This window comes from Bufo gargarizans, chromosome 11 (assembly GCF_014858855.1).
Source record: "Bufo gargarizans isolate SCDJY-AF-19 chromosome 11, ASM1485885v1, whole genome shotgun sequence".
Classification (NCBI taxonomy): Eukaryota; Metazoa; Chordata; class Amphibia; order Anura; family Bufonidae; genus Bufo; species Bufo gargarizans.
Genome location: NC_058090.1, coordinates 48,500,570 through 48,516,608, shown reverse-complemented (window position 1 = coordinate 48,516,608; position 16,039 = coordinate 48,500,570). Strand labels below are relative to the sequence as shown.

General features: G+C 43.2%; 1 protein-coding gene across 4 annotated transcripts in view; it reads right to left on the bottom strand.

Annotated features, from left to right (window-relative positions):
- LOC122922106 (N-acetylated-alpha-linked acidic dipeptidase 2-like) overlaps nucleotides 1-16,039 on the bottom strand; it is a 155,890-nt gene that overhangs the window by 58,213 nt on the left and 81,638 nt on the right. For all 4 annotated transcript variants that reach the window (XM_044272581.1, XM_044272580.1, XM_044272582.1 and 1 more), the window contains 2 exons: nucleotides 10,262-10,347; nucleotides 5,531-5,650 (listed from right to left, as the gene is read on the bottom strand). In XM_044272581.1, the coding sequence (XP_044128516.1) occupies nucleotides 5,531-5,650; nucleotides 10,262-10,347 (206 nt within the window). The remainder of the gene's footprint in view (nucleotides 1-5,530; nucleotides 5,651-10,261; nucleotides 10,348-16,039) is intronic.

Sequence of the window (16,039 nt, the reverse complement as noted above, 5' to 3'; positions counted from 1 at the left end):
TATAGTACCTGGGGCATTGGGGGGCACAGTATTGGAATGGAGTGGCAGCAGGATGACACTGTGGGGACACTAGGATGGGGAGGTTGATGGAAAAACTGAGAAATCTAACGTGTCTGTGTTACAAACTCTGTAGAGACTAGATGCGTCTGAAAGAATTTGTCATGGCGGTCTAATGGAGGAGAAGAGGAAAGGGAATGTCTACATGAAAGCAGATGCCCCTGAATGTAAGAGGTATGTGGTCAAGTATTTAAAGGGGGGGGGGGACCAGAGAAAGGACCCGCCCTGGGTGCCAAACACCGTAGGCACGCCACTGACCGGATCCATTCATAACGGATGTGACACTAGTGTGAAAGTACCCTAATACTGGCCATACACTTGTTCGACGGACAGCTATCTGTCCCAATCTCAAACATACATGAGTTTTTAATGGGGAATGGGGAAAAAGTTGCTGCCACACATCTATGGAAGTGGCTTATTTCCCCTGAAAACAAAATGATGGGACATGTTGAAATCCTACAGCCCGATCTTTCTTTCTCCTGACACCTGCTGCCAGGGGAAGTTGGTTGCCTCCTCTATACACATTAGATGGTTAGCCACTCCTGCCCAAATTGGCTTAAGGGCTCTTTCACACAAGCATGTCCCTTGTGGGAATCATGCTCTGTGTAAGAGAGGGATTGTGCAATCTGGACTAGGGAAGCACACAGCATTATCATGATTGATTAATCCTGTGTCCCTCTGTGTGACCTTTCTATAACGGAATAATAGTGATTCTGTTACAGAAAGGTCACACAGGCACACATTATCAATCATGATAATGCTGTGTGCTTCGTAAGTCCAGAACGCACGATCCCTCTCTCACACAGAGCATGATTCCCACACACTCATGTGAAAGAGCCCTAAGTCTACTCTATACTGGCCTTAGATGAGAAGTAGGTGACCACTCGAGGACCATGTTGGGGGATGGGGGAGGAGATTGTGGTGACAAGGCAATTAATTTAAAGGGGTTATCCCATGATTAAGGTAAAAAAAAAATGAAAATCACACATCCTATGGTAAGTTACAATCTCCTTCTAACAAAGCTAGAACCAGCTCTGTATCTCAAATAGTTCCAGTTTATGCAGATTTTTTTGAGCAGGTTTTCTTTGCTTTTATTACCAAAGCCAGTAGTGATTTGAAAAGGAAGGAAAAGCTCTGTTAGGAGCCTCTATAGCAGATCCCATTAAAGACAGTGCTCTAAAATGCTGGGCCCAATTACGGGAACCCGACAGACCTCATTCTAGCCAATATGACCTATTGGGCGGCAATTGTATACTTCCTGCTAGGTTCCAGCGCTTCGATTCGTTTTGCTGTTCTGCTCCCATAATGGAGCAGAGCAACCGAAAATACAATGCTGAGGTGAATGAAGTCTAAAGGAAGGACTCCAATGTCTTCTCTTTTCTACCCACCATTATGGGTTGGCTCAAAAAAATGCATTAATAGTGCATTAAAACCTGCAGTTGTGATTTAGCCCATAATCGCTGAACTTTTTATTTAGTTTTTTACTATAGTAACATAGTTTATAAGGCTTAAAAAGACATCTGTCCATCCAGTTCAGCCTGTTATCCTGCAAGTTGATCCAGAGGAAGGCAAAAAAAAATGTGAGGTAGAAGGCAATTTTCCTCACTTTACGGGAATTTCTTCCTTCCCGACTCCAATCAGGCATTCAGAATAACTCCCTGTATCAACGACCCCTCTCTAGTAGCTATAGCCTGTAATATAATTACACTCCAGAAATACATCCAGGCCCCTCTTGAATTCCTTTATTGTACTCACCATCACCACTTCCTCAGGCAGAGAGTTCCAGAGTCTCACTGCTCTTACCGTAAAGAATCCTCTTCTATGTTTGTGTAGAAACCTTCTTTCCTCCAGACGCAGAGGATGTCCCCTCGTCACAGTCACAGTCCTGGGGATAAATAGATGATGCGAGAGATCTCTGTACTGACCCCTGATATATTTATACATAGTTATTAGATCTCCCCTCAGTGAGCTTTTTTTCTAAAGTGAATAACCCTAATGTTGATGATCTTTCAGGGTACTGTAGTTGCCCCATTCCAGTTATTACTTTAGTTGCCCTCCTCTGAACACTCTCCAGCTCTGCTATGTCTGCCTTGTTCACAGGAGTCCAGGACTCTACACAGTACTCCATGAGTGGTCTGACTAGTGATTTGTAAAGTGGCAGGACTATGTTCTCATCACGGGCATATATGCATCTTTTGATGCAAACCATTATCTTATTGGCCTTGGCAGCACTTGACACTGGTTTTTACTGCTTAGTTTGCTATTCACCAAAATTCTGAGGTCCTTTTCCATGTCAGTGTTACCCAGTGTTTTACTATTTAGTATGTACTGGTGACTTGCATTATTCCTTCCCATGTGCATAACCTTACATTTGTCAGTGTTAAACCTCATCTGCTTCTGCCCAAGCCTCCAATCTACCCAGATCCCTCTGTAGTAGTATACTGTCCTCTTCAGTGTTAATTACTTTACACAGTTTAGTGTCATCTGCAAAAATTTATATTTTACTATGCAAGCCTTCTACAAGATCATTAATAAATATATTGGTGAGAATAGGGCCCAATACTGACCCCTGAGGTACTCCACTAGTGACAGTGACCCAATCTGAGTGTGTACCATTAATAACCACCCTCTGTTTTCTATTACTGAGACAGTTACTTACCCACATACAGACATTTTCTCCCAGTCCGAGCATTCTCATTTTATATACTAACCTTTTATGTGGTGCAGTGTCAAATGCTTTGGAGAAGTCCAGATATACGACATCCATTGATTCACCGCGGTCATGTCAAGAACTTACCTCCTCATAGAAACTGATTAAATTAGTTTGACATGACCGATCCCTCATGAAGTCATGCTGATATGGCATTATTTGCTTATTTTCATTGAGGTACTCCAAGATAGCATCTCTTAGAAAACCTTCAAAATGTTTACCCACAACAGATGTTAAACTTACCGGCCTATAGTTTCCAGGCTCTGTTTTTGGACCCTTTATTGTCTAATATAATAAAACAAATAGTCTGTGTAAGTGACTTTTTAGAGATTGTTCCTTCTCTAAATACAATCTACTTCAACACTAAATGCTTATCCTTTGTGATTGGCAAACTCCACTACGGTAAAATGGGGGGGAAAAAACACCTAGAAGGAGTTGAGATAAAAAGCCTATTTTACAATCTGGCAGTGTTGAAGGGTGTTCCATGCAGTGATCATGTAGAGAAGATTCTGTATGGTCAAGCCAGACTGATGTCTGTGAAGGTACTCATTTATCCAGGTCATGGTATATCTGTAAAGAATAATTCAAGGCAACTGGACGTACTGTAGATTTCTTGAAAATGTTTCACTCGTTCTTCCAACGAGCTTTCTCAATTCTGAGTGATTGTACAAAAATTCTCTGGGAATAAATATGTAACTGAATCAACATCTGGTAATTATACCCAGCATGGGGTCAGAGGTCATTATACCCAGCATGGGGTCAAAGGTGTTGATTCCATTATCCTAATTTGAGTCACTAGGTGATAATGACCTCCCTGGGGAAGCCCCTCCATGTATTTATGGACTTCCTAAGATACATAAGGATGGGACCCCTCTCAGGCCAATTGTCAGCAGCATCAACTCTGTGACCTACAATGTGGCAAAATACTTAGCCAGAATCCTAGCGCCCTTGGTTGGAAACACACAACATCACATACAGAACTCTCAGGATTTTACCACCAAGATCCAGAACTTGGTATTGGGCACAGAAGAAACCATAGTCTCCTATGATGTTACATCCCTCTTCACCTGCATACCCACTACAGAGGCAATTGAAACAGTCAGGAAACAGTTGCTACTAGACAACACCTTAGGCTGCAGAACAGAACTTAGCCCAGACCAAGTGTGTGCCTTACTGGACCTTTGTCTGAGTACCACCTACTTCAAGTATAAGGACAAATTCTACAAGCAAAAACATGGCTGTGCTATGGGATCGCCAGTCTCACCAATTGTAGCAAACCTGTATATGGAGGAAGTAGAAAGGAAAGCCCTGACCACTTTCATGGGAATTACACCGAGTCATTGGTTCAGATATGTGGATGACACTTGGGTTAAAATTCATAAACAAGAGTTACAGGCTTTCACCGACCACATTAACTCAGAGGATCATAACATCAATTTAACGCGGGAAGATATGCAGAACAACAAACTGGCGTTTCTGGACTGTCTTATAACAGTGGAAGAGGGAAGGAAGCTGGGAATAGAGGTCTATCTAAAACCAACACACACAGACCAGTACCTGCTATTTGATTCTCACCATCCTCTAGACCACAAACTAGGAGTCATCCAGACTCTACACCACCGGGCAGAGAAAATCCCGACCAGCACAGAGGCCAAGGCAAAGGAATTCAAACACCTCAGAGGGGCACTTAAAAACTTGTGGGTATCCAGATTGGGCCTTTGTCAAAACAGAAGGAAGGAGAAGAAAGAGCACCAATACTACCAGTGAGGGGGCCGAGAAGCATGACCCTGCCTTTACACATACTCTACTGCAAAACCCAAAGTAAAGGGAGTGCAGCGAATCCCTGATTAGCTGGTGCAAAGGTGTCACGGATGTAGTAGGGGAGAACACCAAAAGACAACAAGAAGGAAGGGAAAAGACACTAGGCCTCACCGCTAGGGAAGGAAAAGGATCACCACCTATAAAACCCTGCTCCTGGCCCTAACTCCTATCCGTATGGGCACCTCTCGATGGTAGAGATGCCCATACACAGGAACCTAGAAAACCCTGGTGGCCCTCGGATGCCCTAATGTTAATGAAAGGGCAGAGACTACCTGCTCATTCTCTGGTGAATGAACCAGCGTCTCGCTGAGGCCTAGTAAACAACAAAGGTGGGGGGGGGGAATACAAAATACAACAAATGGAACACTTAACTTCTGAGGCTGATGGATGAACAGGACTTCAACTAGAACCACACTCCAGCTCTTCCAAAAACCAAATTAAGTTATCCAGAGCAAGGAGTGATGGGTAGAGTCCGACTAAATAGGGGGAGGTAAAGGTCACATGATCCACACCTGAACAGGAGGTGTGGACAGACAAAGTGAAACCAAAACCAAAAAGAGGCTGCCAGATCACTGTGCATATAATCTTTCAGACCTTCTAAAACCTGTCACCGGTGTGACAAAAGGATGGATATAGCATTAGTGACATTGCAATAGCAATAGTGACGTTGGTGGAGAGGGGAGGAAACCTTTTCAGAGTAGGACAAGTACACGGCACAGGGAAGGGCGGTGGGATTGGGCACTTTGAAGGCTAAAGGCCGCCTCTTGGGCACTTTGGAGCCGTTTTCCATATGATTAAAACTGCTTTTCCGGGAATTTCACTACAGACAGAAACAACATAAAGCTATGTCTAGCATACTTGGGCAATGTTTTGCTGGCCATTGCTGATGGTTTCAGACTCCCTTTAAGATGCTGCTGAGGTAGTGCCTTCTCAATAACATACCTGTTTGTATTAGCTTTGATAGCGCTCTGCTCAGCTCCATCATAGTTGCTGTGCCGCTGGATGGATCAATGGCACCAAATACCCAGGCATCTCGGTGGTTTCCCACAAGCACATAACGATCTGTGCATAAAAAAAGCTAAAATTATTTATTATATGTTATTCGTAGCAATTACTGAGAAATTCACTTGTTGATAAGTTCATGCTCCATTGAGCATATTTTGTATCTTCACATAGGACCTCAGTGTTGCATCCATTTTTATACTAAGTTCCAGGTGTCATTACAATTAATCTCTCACTTAGGGTCCATTCACACGTCCGCAAAATGGGTCCGCATCCGTTCTGCAATTTTGCGGAACAGGTGCGGACCCATTTATTTTTTCAATAGGGCCAGAATGTGCTGTCCGCGTCCGCATTTGCGGATCTGCACTTCCATTCCGCAAAAAAATAGAACACGTCCTATTCTTTTCCGGAATTGCAGATAAGAAAAGGCATTTTCTATGAGAGTACCGGTGATGTGTGGTACGCAAAATGCGGACCCCACATTGCCGGTGTCCGTGTTTTGTGGATCCGCAAAACACATACGAACGTGTGAATGGACCCTTAGGGCTCATTCAGACGACCGCATGAATTCGTCCACATCTGTTCCGCAATTTTGCAGAATAGGTGCGGATCTATTCATTTCAGTGGGGCTGCAAAAGATGCGAACAGTCATTTTCTATCATAGTGCTGGCAAAATGCGGAACGCACAAGGGCCGGTATCTGTTTTGTGGATCCACAATTTGCGGACAGCAAAACACTACAGTCGTCTAAATGAGCCCTTATTGTAATGTAGGTTAATGGCAGGACTAGTTAATTAGGGTCATTGTACCCCCCTCAGAAGCCGCATTCATAGGCCCAAGTTGACGTCATCACGCCGGCTGGAATTCGGCTTTGCGGCGAATCAAATTTATCCTGAAATTCGATTCACTCAACACTAATAATTATCATAACTTTCACCTTAACTCTTTCAGGACACGGCCTATTATTCAGTTTTATTTTCAGAGTAAATTTTTTTCGTTTTCTCTTTACATAAACACATTTTTTTTGTGGGACAAGTTGTACTTTTTAATGGCACTGTTTATTTTACAATAGCTTGTATTGGAAAACAGGTGAAACGGGAAAAAAAACACTATTCTACCAAAGTTTTTGGGGACTTGATATTGCGGTGTTCACTGTGAGCTGACATGACATGCTTATTCTGTGGGTTGGTATGATTATGGCGATACCAAATTTGTTTAGTTTTTGTTTTACTACTTTTCAAAAATTAAAAATCTCAATTTTCTGACAGACATGACTTTTTTATTTTTCCATTTACATTGCTGTATGAAGGTTTTTTATTTGTGGGCCGAACTGTACTTTTTATTGGTACTTTTTGAGGTATGTATAACTCGTTGATCACTTTTATTTAATTTTTGAGGGGTTTTCGAATCTCCCATTTTTTTTTCCAATATGGCATTTACTACACAGAAATTTTTAAAGATTTTAATAGTTTGGGCATTTTGGAACGCAAGATACCTATTATCAGTGGCATGCCAAGGGTGTTTGTCACCCAGGGCGGGTCCTTTCTCTGGCACCATTCCCCCAATAATAAAAAAAAAATGGCAACCCCTCACAGTAGTTTTGCCCTCATTGTACAACCTTCACAGTAGTTTTTTACAGATGTGTGCCCCCTCAGAGTAGTTATGCCCTCTCTGTACCCCTTTCACAGTTGTAGCGTCCTCTTTGTGCCCCCTTTACATTAATAATCCCTATTGTGCCCCCTTCATAGTAATAATGCTCATTGTGACCCTATCACAGTAATAATGCCCATTGTGCCCCCCTAATAGTAGTTATACCCACTGTGCTAGTAATGCCCTCTGTGCCTCCTCCATAGTAATAATGCCCACTGTGCCCCCTTCACAGTAATATCGCCCACTGTGCCCCCTTCACAGTAATAATGCCTTCTGTGCCCCCTCCATAGTAGAAATGTCCTCTGTGGCCCCTCCATAGTAGTAAAGTCCTTTGTGCCACCTCCATAGTAATAAATACCTCTGTGCCCCCTCCATAGTAATAGACCTATGTGCCCCCTCTATAGTAATAAAGTCCTCTGTGCCCCCTACATAATAATAAAGACCTCTGTGCCCCCTCCATAGTAAGGCCTATTGCGCACGGCCGTTTTTTTTCCCCGTTTACTGGCCGTTTTTTGCGTTCCGTATACGGTCCGTATACGAAACCATTCATTTCAATGGTTCCACAAAAAAAACGGATTGTACTCCGTATGCATTCCGTTTCCGTATTTCCGTTCCGTTTTAACATAGAACATGTCCTATTATTGCCCGCAAATCACAGTCCGTGGCTCCATTCAAGTCAATGGATCCGCAAAAAAAACGGAACACATACGGAAATGCATCCGTATGTCTTCCGTTTCCGTTCCGTTTTTTCCTGAACCATCTATTGAAAATGTTATGGCCAACCCAATTTTATCTATGTAATTACTGTATACTGTATATGCCATACGGAAAAACGGAACGGAAAAACGGAACAGAAACGGAAACACAACGGAAACAAAAAACGGAACAGCGGATCCATGAAAAATGGACCGCAAAACACTGAAAAAGCCATACGGTCGTGTGCAATAGGCCTAATAAAGACCTCTGTAAAAATCCCGTTCCTGAAGCTCACATACCTCTCTTCCCTGCAGGCACAGATCGCTCTGCTGCACTGTGTGGGTGGAGCCTATGCAGATTTCTTGGCCGCAGGCTCCGCCCACACATGCTGGCAGCACGATCTGTGTTTGCAGGCAGAATGGTGGAGCGGGGAAAAGTCTTCCTGCTTCACCATTCTGTGCGCAACTGGCCTGAAGGAGGGGAGGAGTGCTGGGAGCTGAGCGGTGAGTGACAGGACCCTGCTCCCTGTGCTCCAGCAATGAGTGCTTCCATGATGGAAGCGCTCATTGCTTCTGGCACCCCCCTGAGAGTGGGCACCCGGGGCGGATCGCCCCCCACCCTTAGTACGCCACTGCCTATTAGATTTATTTTTTTACTTTTATATGCAAACTATGAAAAGGGGGTGATTAGAATTTTTATTTTATCGACTTCAAAGATATTTATCATTGCATTCTAGGGGACATTTATGTGCCTATGGAGCCTTCCTAATGCCCTGCAGTGACATGCCACTTCAAATCACATCACCTCTAGTAGGTGCTTGACCACAGATCAGAGGCATTGTCTCTGAGTGATTGCCCATTATTTATGGTCAATCTCTGTCAATTCCCTGCTTGCCTCTGCAGCCTTGGCTAGTCAGACTGGGTCCATGTGATGTGGCAGTGGACCCAACCCTAACTTAATTATTCTGCAAAAAAGCAGCTGGCAAGGTGATTGAATACCTTATCCCTTCTGTACTTTACAAATAGGGCCAACCAAAATTGGGGTGTTCGTCTTTAGGAGATTTCAGAGAGATGCTGTACAGTAGCCCCATGGATCATTGGACTCATTGACTTTATGACATAGTATTTTAGGCATGTTTTGTGTGCCATGCAGGGATGGGGAGGGGGTGAGCTGTGACCTCTACTATTGAGTCGTGGATCCTATGCTATCTGTGGAGGTCTTTTTTGTCATTGTAATCCTGCCTGTGATTAAAATGAGATGGCTTTATGAGATTCATAAAGGTAATCCAGCCATACCAAATATTTGCTAGAGATCCTCTTCTCTGGGTTGCTCACTCTATCATATATATTGGACATGCCCTATGATCATTCCATTGTGGAGAGAAGTACGTAGCTTCACTGCTGCATTTGTTATTTGGGAGCTTTATGACTTTGATCCCTCGACATACATTCTGAATATCCCACCTAGGGGCTGCTCATCCATCTGCTGATGGCTGTGAAATGTTTGATTGCTTTATATACAATCACGGCCCGATTTTGGGGCCGATTATTGGGAACAAACATTTGTATGAATGCTTGTTCCCAATAATCTACCCGTCTAAAGGTGCCGCAGAGTGATTTCCTCGTTCATTGGGTGAAATGTTCAGAGGTTCAGACACCTCAATCGTCATTCTTGGGCAGCTGATTGTGCGGTCTGAATAGCATCTGCTAACCAGGAACAATGATTTTGTGTGGTGATGAGCGATAGCAATAACGATCCCTCGTTCTCCTACTGTGGTGGTGATCGCTGCATGTACCTCCTCTTTACGAGCAGCCAACTGTCGGGAAGGAACGCTTACTCCTTGGATAGTGTAAATGCGCCTTAGTACATAGGCTCCGCTCAATATTGGCTGGGATGTAGTATAATTTTCTTTTAAAATACTTATTTACTTTTCCTTAGGCTTCTACTGTATATAATGATGGGAGATATTGGAAATTTCCTCTTTTTTTTATATTTGTAATTCTTTGATCCTTGGAATTCTGTATTTGGATAATGATTACATAAGCTCTTTCTTATTGTATTATTTTTGAAAAATGTAATAAAAAGTTATATATTTTTCTTTATTATATTATATATAATAAAGAAAAAAATGAGATGACTGCTGAGAAGTGATCTCTACAGAACAGAAAGTGGTCGGCGTAAAGCTGCAAGATTGCAGGATATTTTTAATGTAGTGGTATAGAAAATTTTTAAAACCAAAAATTTGAAAAGTTTAGCATAAAAACTTGATTTTCTAGTGACACATTTCATTTAAATACCCACTGAAGCCCTTTTTAGTATTACTCACCAGGCTCATATTGTCCTTCAATAAATCCAAAGACATTCCTGATTGTTTTCTCCACGTTATGTGTTTTCACGTAAAGTTTTATTTTGCTGTTAATAGAGAAATAAGAAATAAATAATAAGAAATAAAAGTTACTAACAATTTTTTTTATGATATGTTAATACATGAGGTACATTTACTAAGACTGGCATATCACATCCCGGCCTTCAGGGGCGGACTGCTCATAGACCCTACAGGGAAATTTCTTGGTGGGCCGATGCCCGGAGGCCACCCAAGCCCTCCTCCTGGCATCCAGTCGGGTACATAGCAATTTGATGCTCTCAGCATTAATGAATTAATGCTACTACACCCACCTACTTATTAGACTGTCGGTCTAAATCTGTCTCCTATTGGCATCAGATGCGCCACAATTAAGAGGTGCATGCCTCTTAATTGTGCCGCAACTGTGCAGCATCATGTATTAAAACGTGAAACCAACAGCAGCACAGATGGTGCAGATTTCCTCTATAATCTAGGCCAGTTTCCTAGTTCGATTTTACCAAGTGTGTCAGGCCAGTTATGTTGTCCCTGCACCTCTTGCTCCGCTTACAGTGCAGTGGCCATGCTGGGTTACTGCAGCTCATTTTCTATTTAAGTGAATGGGAGCAGAGTAACCGAGACGGCCACTACACTTTGGCCAGGGCTGTGCTTCCTGTTCCAAATCCAGTGTTACTGCCAGTATTGGAAGCTGCAGGGAACAGCTGATGTTGGGGGTGCTGGGCAGGGTGCCACCGTCCAGAAATTTCTGGACAGTCCGAAAAATAGGTAATTTATTTTCCTGTGTCTGTGAAATAAAATAGACATGTCTGTGATTTTTTTGGGAGGCTGGTGGTACTTGAGTAGATTATTTTAGTGGTCATTATTCTAATTTTACAGCTCACTGTAAATGCTGGTAATGAGTTCTTATCAGTATACTGAGCTATAGACATGTATTACTTGGACATTAATGACCTATCCTGAGAATAAGTCCTCGACGTCAGGAGCCTGGAAAACCCCTTTAACCAGTACAGGACCGCCGCCCTGTAATTCCTGCTGGACGCGCGCGTTCACAGGATCGGCAGGTAAAATAGTGCAACTATAGCCTGCCAGCAGCGATCGTTTACTGGCAGTCTGTAGATGCGATTTTTTTAACCCCTAAAAGGTATATTAGACGCTGTTTCGATAACAGCATCTAATATACCTGCTACCTGGTCCTCTGGTGGTCCCTTTTGCTTGGATCAACCACCAGAGGACACAGGCAGCTCTGTAAAGTAGCACCAAGCACCACTACACTACACCCCCGTCACTTATTAACCCCTTATTAACCCCTGATCACCCCATAATAGACTCCCTGATCACCCCCCTGTCATTGATCACACCCCTGTAAAGCTCCATTCAGACGTCCGTATGTGTTTTGCGGATCCACGGATCCGCGGATCTGCAACACATACGGACGTCTGAATGGAGCCTTACAGGGGGGTGATCAATGACAGGGGGGTGATCACCCCATATAGACTCCCTGATCACCCCCCTGTCATTGATCATCCCATGTGAGGCTCCATTCAGACGTCCGTATGTGTTTTACGGATCCACGGATCTGCAAAACACATACAGACATCTGAATGGAGCCTTACAGGGGGGTGATCACCCCATATAGACTCCCTGATCAGCCCCATGTCATTGATCACCCCCCTGAAAGGCTCCATTCAGACGTCCATATCTGTTTTGCGGATCCGAAAATCCACGGATCCGCAAAACATGGACACCGTGGATCCGCAAAACACGGACACCGGCAATGTGCTTTCCGCATTTTGCGGATCCGCACATTGCCAGAACTATATAGAAAATGCCTTTTCTTGTCCGCAATTGCGGACAAGAATAGGACATGTTCTATAGGCTCTACAAAAAACGCAATGTTCGCCCGATCAGACCTGACCTTGTGCGCACACTTGCGTTCAGTCCGCCCCACCGCAGTGACCGAATTTTTTTTTCTGATCACTGCAAAAACACCGTAAAATCGCTGCGGTGCTATAAAAAGATCACTTTTGAGGGGCATGGCGAGATCACAGAAGATATTTTTTTTTGGCACAAGTTAGCGGAATTTATATTTTTTTTTCTTACAAAGTCTCATATTCCACTAACTTGTGACAAAAAATAAAATCTCACATGAACTCACCATACCCCTCACGGAATCCAAATGCGTACAAATTTTTAGACCTTTATATTCCAGACTTCTTCTCACGCTTTAGGGCCCCTAAAATGCCAGGGCAGTATAAATACCCCACAAATGACCCCATTTCGGAAAGAAGACACCCCAAGGTATTCGCTGAGGGGCATATGAGTCCATGAAAGATCTAATTTTTTGTCGCAAGTTAGCGGAAAGGGAGACTTTGTGAGAAAAAAATAAAATAAAATCAATTTCCGCTAACTTGTGCCCAAAAAAATAAGATTCTATGAACTCGCCATGCCCCTCACGGAATACCTTGGGGTGTCTTCTTTCTAAAATGGGGTCACTTGTGGGGTATTTATACTGCCCTTGCATTTTAGGGGCCCTAAAGCGTGAGAAGAAGTCTGGAATCCAAATGTCTAAAAATGCCCTCCTAATAGGAAATTGGGCCCCTTTGCGCATCTTGGCTGCAAAAAAATGTCACACATGGTATTGCCGTACTCAGGAGAAGTTGGGAAATGTGTTTTAGGGTGTTTTTTTTACATATACCCATGCTGGGTGAGAGAAATATCTCTCTATAATGACAACTTTGTATTAAAAAAATGGGAAAAGTTGACTTTTAGAGAGATATTTCTCTCACCCAGCATGGGCATATGTAAAAATACACCCCAAAACACATTGCCCTACTTCTTATGAGTACGGCGATACCACATGTGTGACACTTTTTGGCAGCAAAGATGCGCAAAGGGGCCCAATTTCCAATGAGTACTTTCAGGATTTTACAGGGCATTTTTACGAATTTGGATTCCAAACTACTTCTCACGCTTTAGGGCCCCTAAAATGCCAGGGCAGTATAAATACCCCACAAGTGATCCCACTTTGGAAAGAAGACACCCCAAGGTATTCCGTGAGGGGTATGGTTAGTTCATGTAAAATTTTATTTTTTGCCACAAGTTAGTGGAATATGAGACTTTGTAAAAAAAAAAAAAATATATCATTTTCCGCTAACTTGTGACAAAAAAAACAAACTTCCATGAACTCACTATGCCCATCAGCGAATACCTTAGGGTGTCTACTTTCCGAAATGGGGTCATTTGTGGGGTGTTTCTACTGTCTGGGCATTGTAGAACCTCAGGAAACATGACAGGTGCTCAGAAAGTCTGAGCTGCTTCAAAAAGCGGAAATTCACATTTTTGCACCATAGTTTGTAAACGCTATAACTTTTACCCAAACCAATAAATATACACTTATTGCATTTTTTTTTTATCACAGACATGTAAAACAATAAATTTAAAGAAAAATGTATATAGAAATGTAGTTTTAATAGAAAAATTTTACAACCAAAAGTGAAAAATTTCGGTAAATTTCGATTAATATAAAAAAATGTAAAAATGGCAGCAGCAATGAAATACCACCAAATGAAAGCTCTATTAGTGAGAAGAAAAGGAGGTAAAATTCATTTGGGTGGTAAGTTGTATGACCGAGCAATAAACCGTGACGCTGGGTTCACACCTGAGCGTTCGCGATGGAGTGCTCTGTATGCGCGATTGTACGGGCGTTTGCAATCACGCATACAGAGACAAGCGAACGCCCATTGTCGCGCGTTCCCGAAAGTCTATGTGCGGGAACGCGTGACAAGACACCCCAAAGAAGCTCATGTACTTCTTGGGGCGTCGGGCGTTTTACAGCGCGATCGTACGCGCTGTAAAACACCCAGGTGTGAATCATTCCCATAGGGAAGCATTGGTTTCTCCTTGTTGAGCGTTTAACAGCGCGTAGGAACGCGCTGTAAAACGCTCAGGTGTGAACCCAGCCTGAAAGTAGTGTAGTGCAGAATTGTAAAAAGTGGTCTGGTCATTAAGGGGGTTTAAGCTAGGGGAGCTGAGCTGGTTAAAGGGTAACTGTCATATTTTTTATTTATTTTTTGTATACCTGAGTTAGGCCTCTTTCACACTTGCGTTGTCCGGATCCGGCGTGTACTCCACTTGCCGGAATTACACGCCAGATCCGGAAAAACGCAAGTGTACTGAAAGCCTTTGAAGACTGATCCGTCTTCAAAATGCGTTCAGTGTTACTATGGCATCCAGGACGCTATTAAAGTCCTGGTTGCCATAGTAGTAGTGGGGAGCGGGGGAGCAGTATACTTACAGTCCGCGCGGCTCCCGGGGCGCTCCAGAATGACGTCAGAGTGCCCCATGCACATGGATGACGTGCCATGTGATCACGTCATCCATGCGCGTGGGGCGTCCCTGACGTCACTCTGGAGTGCCCCGGGAGCCGCACGGTCTGTAAGTATACTGCTCCCCACTACACTTTACCATGGCTACCTGGACTTTAGCGTCCCGGCAGCCATGGTAACAATTCAGAAAAAGCTAAACGTCGGATCCGGCAATGCGCCGAAACGACGTTTAGCTTAAGGCCGGATCCAGATCAATGCCTTTCAATGGGCATTAATTCCACATCCGGCCTTGCAGCAAGTCTTCAGGATTTTGGGCCGGAGCAAAAAGCGCAGCATGCTGCGGTATTTTCTCAGGCCAAAAAACGTTCCGTTCCGGAACTGAAGACATCCTGATGCATCCTGAACGGATTTTACTCCTTTCAGAATGCATTAGGATAAAACTGATCAGGATTCTTCCGGCATAGAGCACCGACGACGGAACTCTATGCCGGAAGAAAAGAACGCAAGTGTGAAAGAGCCCTAAGTCTGTCAATGATTATCAAAAGATCTGTAATTACCTTATAATAACAGCTGTCATTAATGTCCCCTGTCCATTTTCACTGGTCCTTTAAAAGACCGTTGCTAGGGCTCATCTGTTTTACTTTTAGTATAAACAGAAGACAGAAGGGCCGTCCTTTTACAGACGCTTCAGAGTGAGGAGGCGTGTCTCTCAGTAATCCAATCTGATTGGATGGCAGGGATCTGCTGCCTACAGCAAGTGTGTATGGGAATTGAGGGAAAGCAGTTTTGGTCTCAGAGAACTGGCAGAGGAGCCATCTTGAGAAGGTCCTCATATTGTAAATGTTTAAACAGCCGTAACTAAGTAAATAACTCAAGGAAAACAGTGGTATGTGAAGAAACTAAGATTGCTTTATGCATAATGCTGCTGCAGCAGTCACATATGCTAAAATAGATTTTTTTGCTGAAAACATGACAGTTACCCTTTAACACGTGATCACAGGTCCTTGGTCTACAACACCATTAACCATAATACAGTGTGGCCATTAGGTGGCAGCACAGCAATACAAATATATGTGTAAGACATCAGCAGTAGTTATACTGTGAGGTGTGGAAAACACACAGTCAAATACAGTTCAAATGCACATATATAGGCACCCTTATTTCAACAAAACCCCTCTATAGAAAGGAGGGAACAAAAATGTATATGTTAACAGATGCGTACAGTGCCATACGTTCACCATAGAGTTCCATTGTAAAAAAAAATTATGTTAACGTATCGTTTTTTTTATTAAACTCTGCAGGATAGAGTAGTGTGGTGTGCTAGACTTTTTGTGTCCTTTTTTTCCCCAACATGTACATTAAACAGATGGCAAAAATGTAATGTTAATGGTCTGATGAGTCCAGATTTATCCTGTCC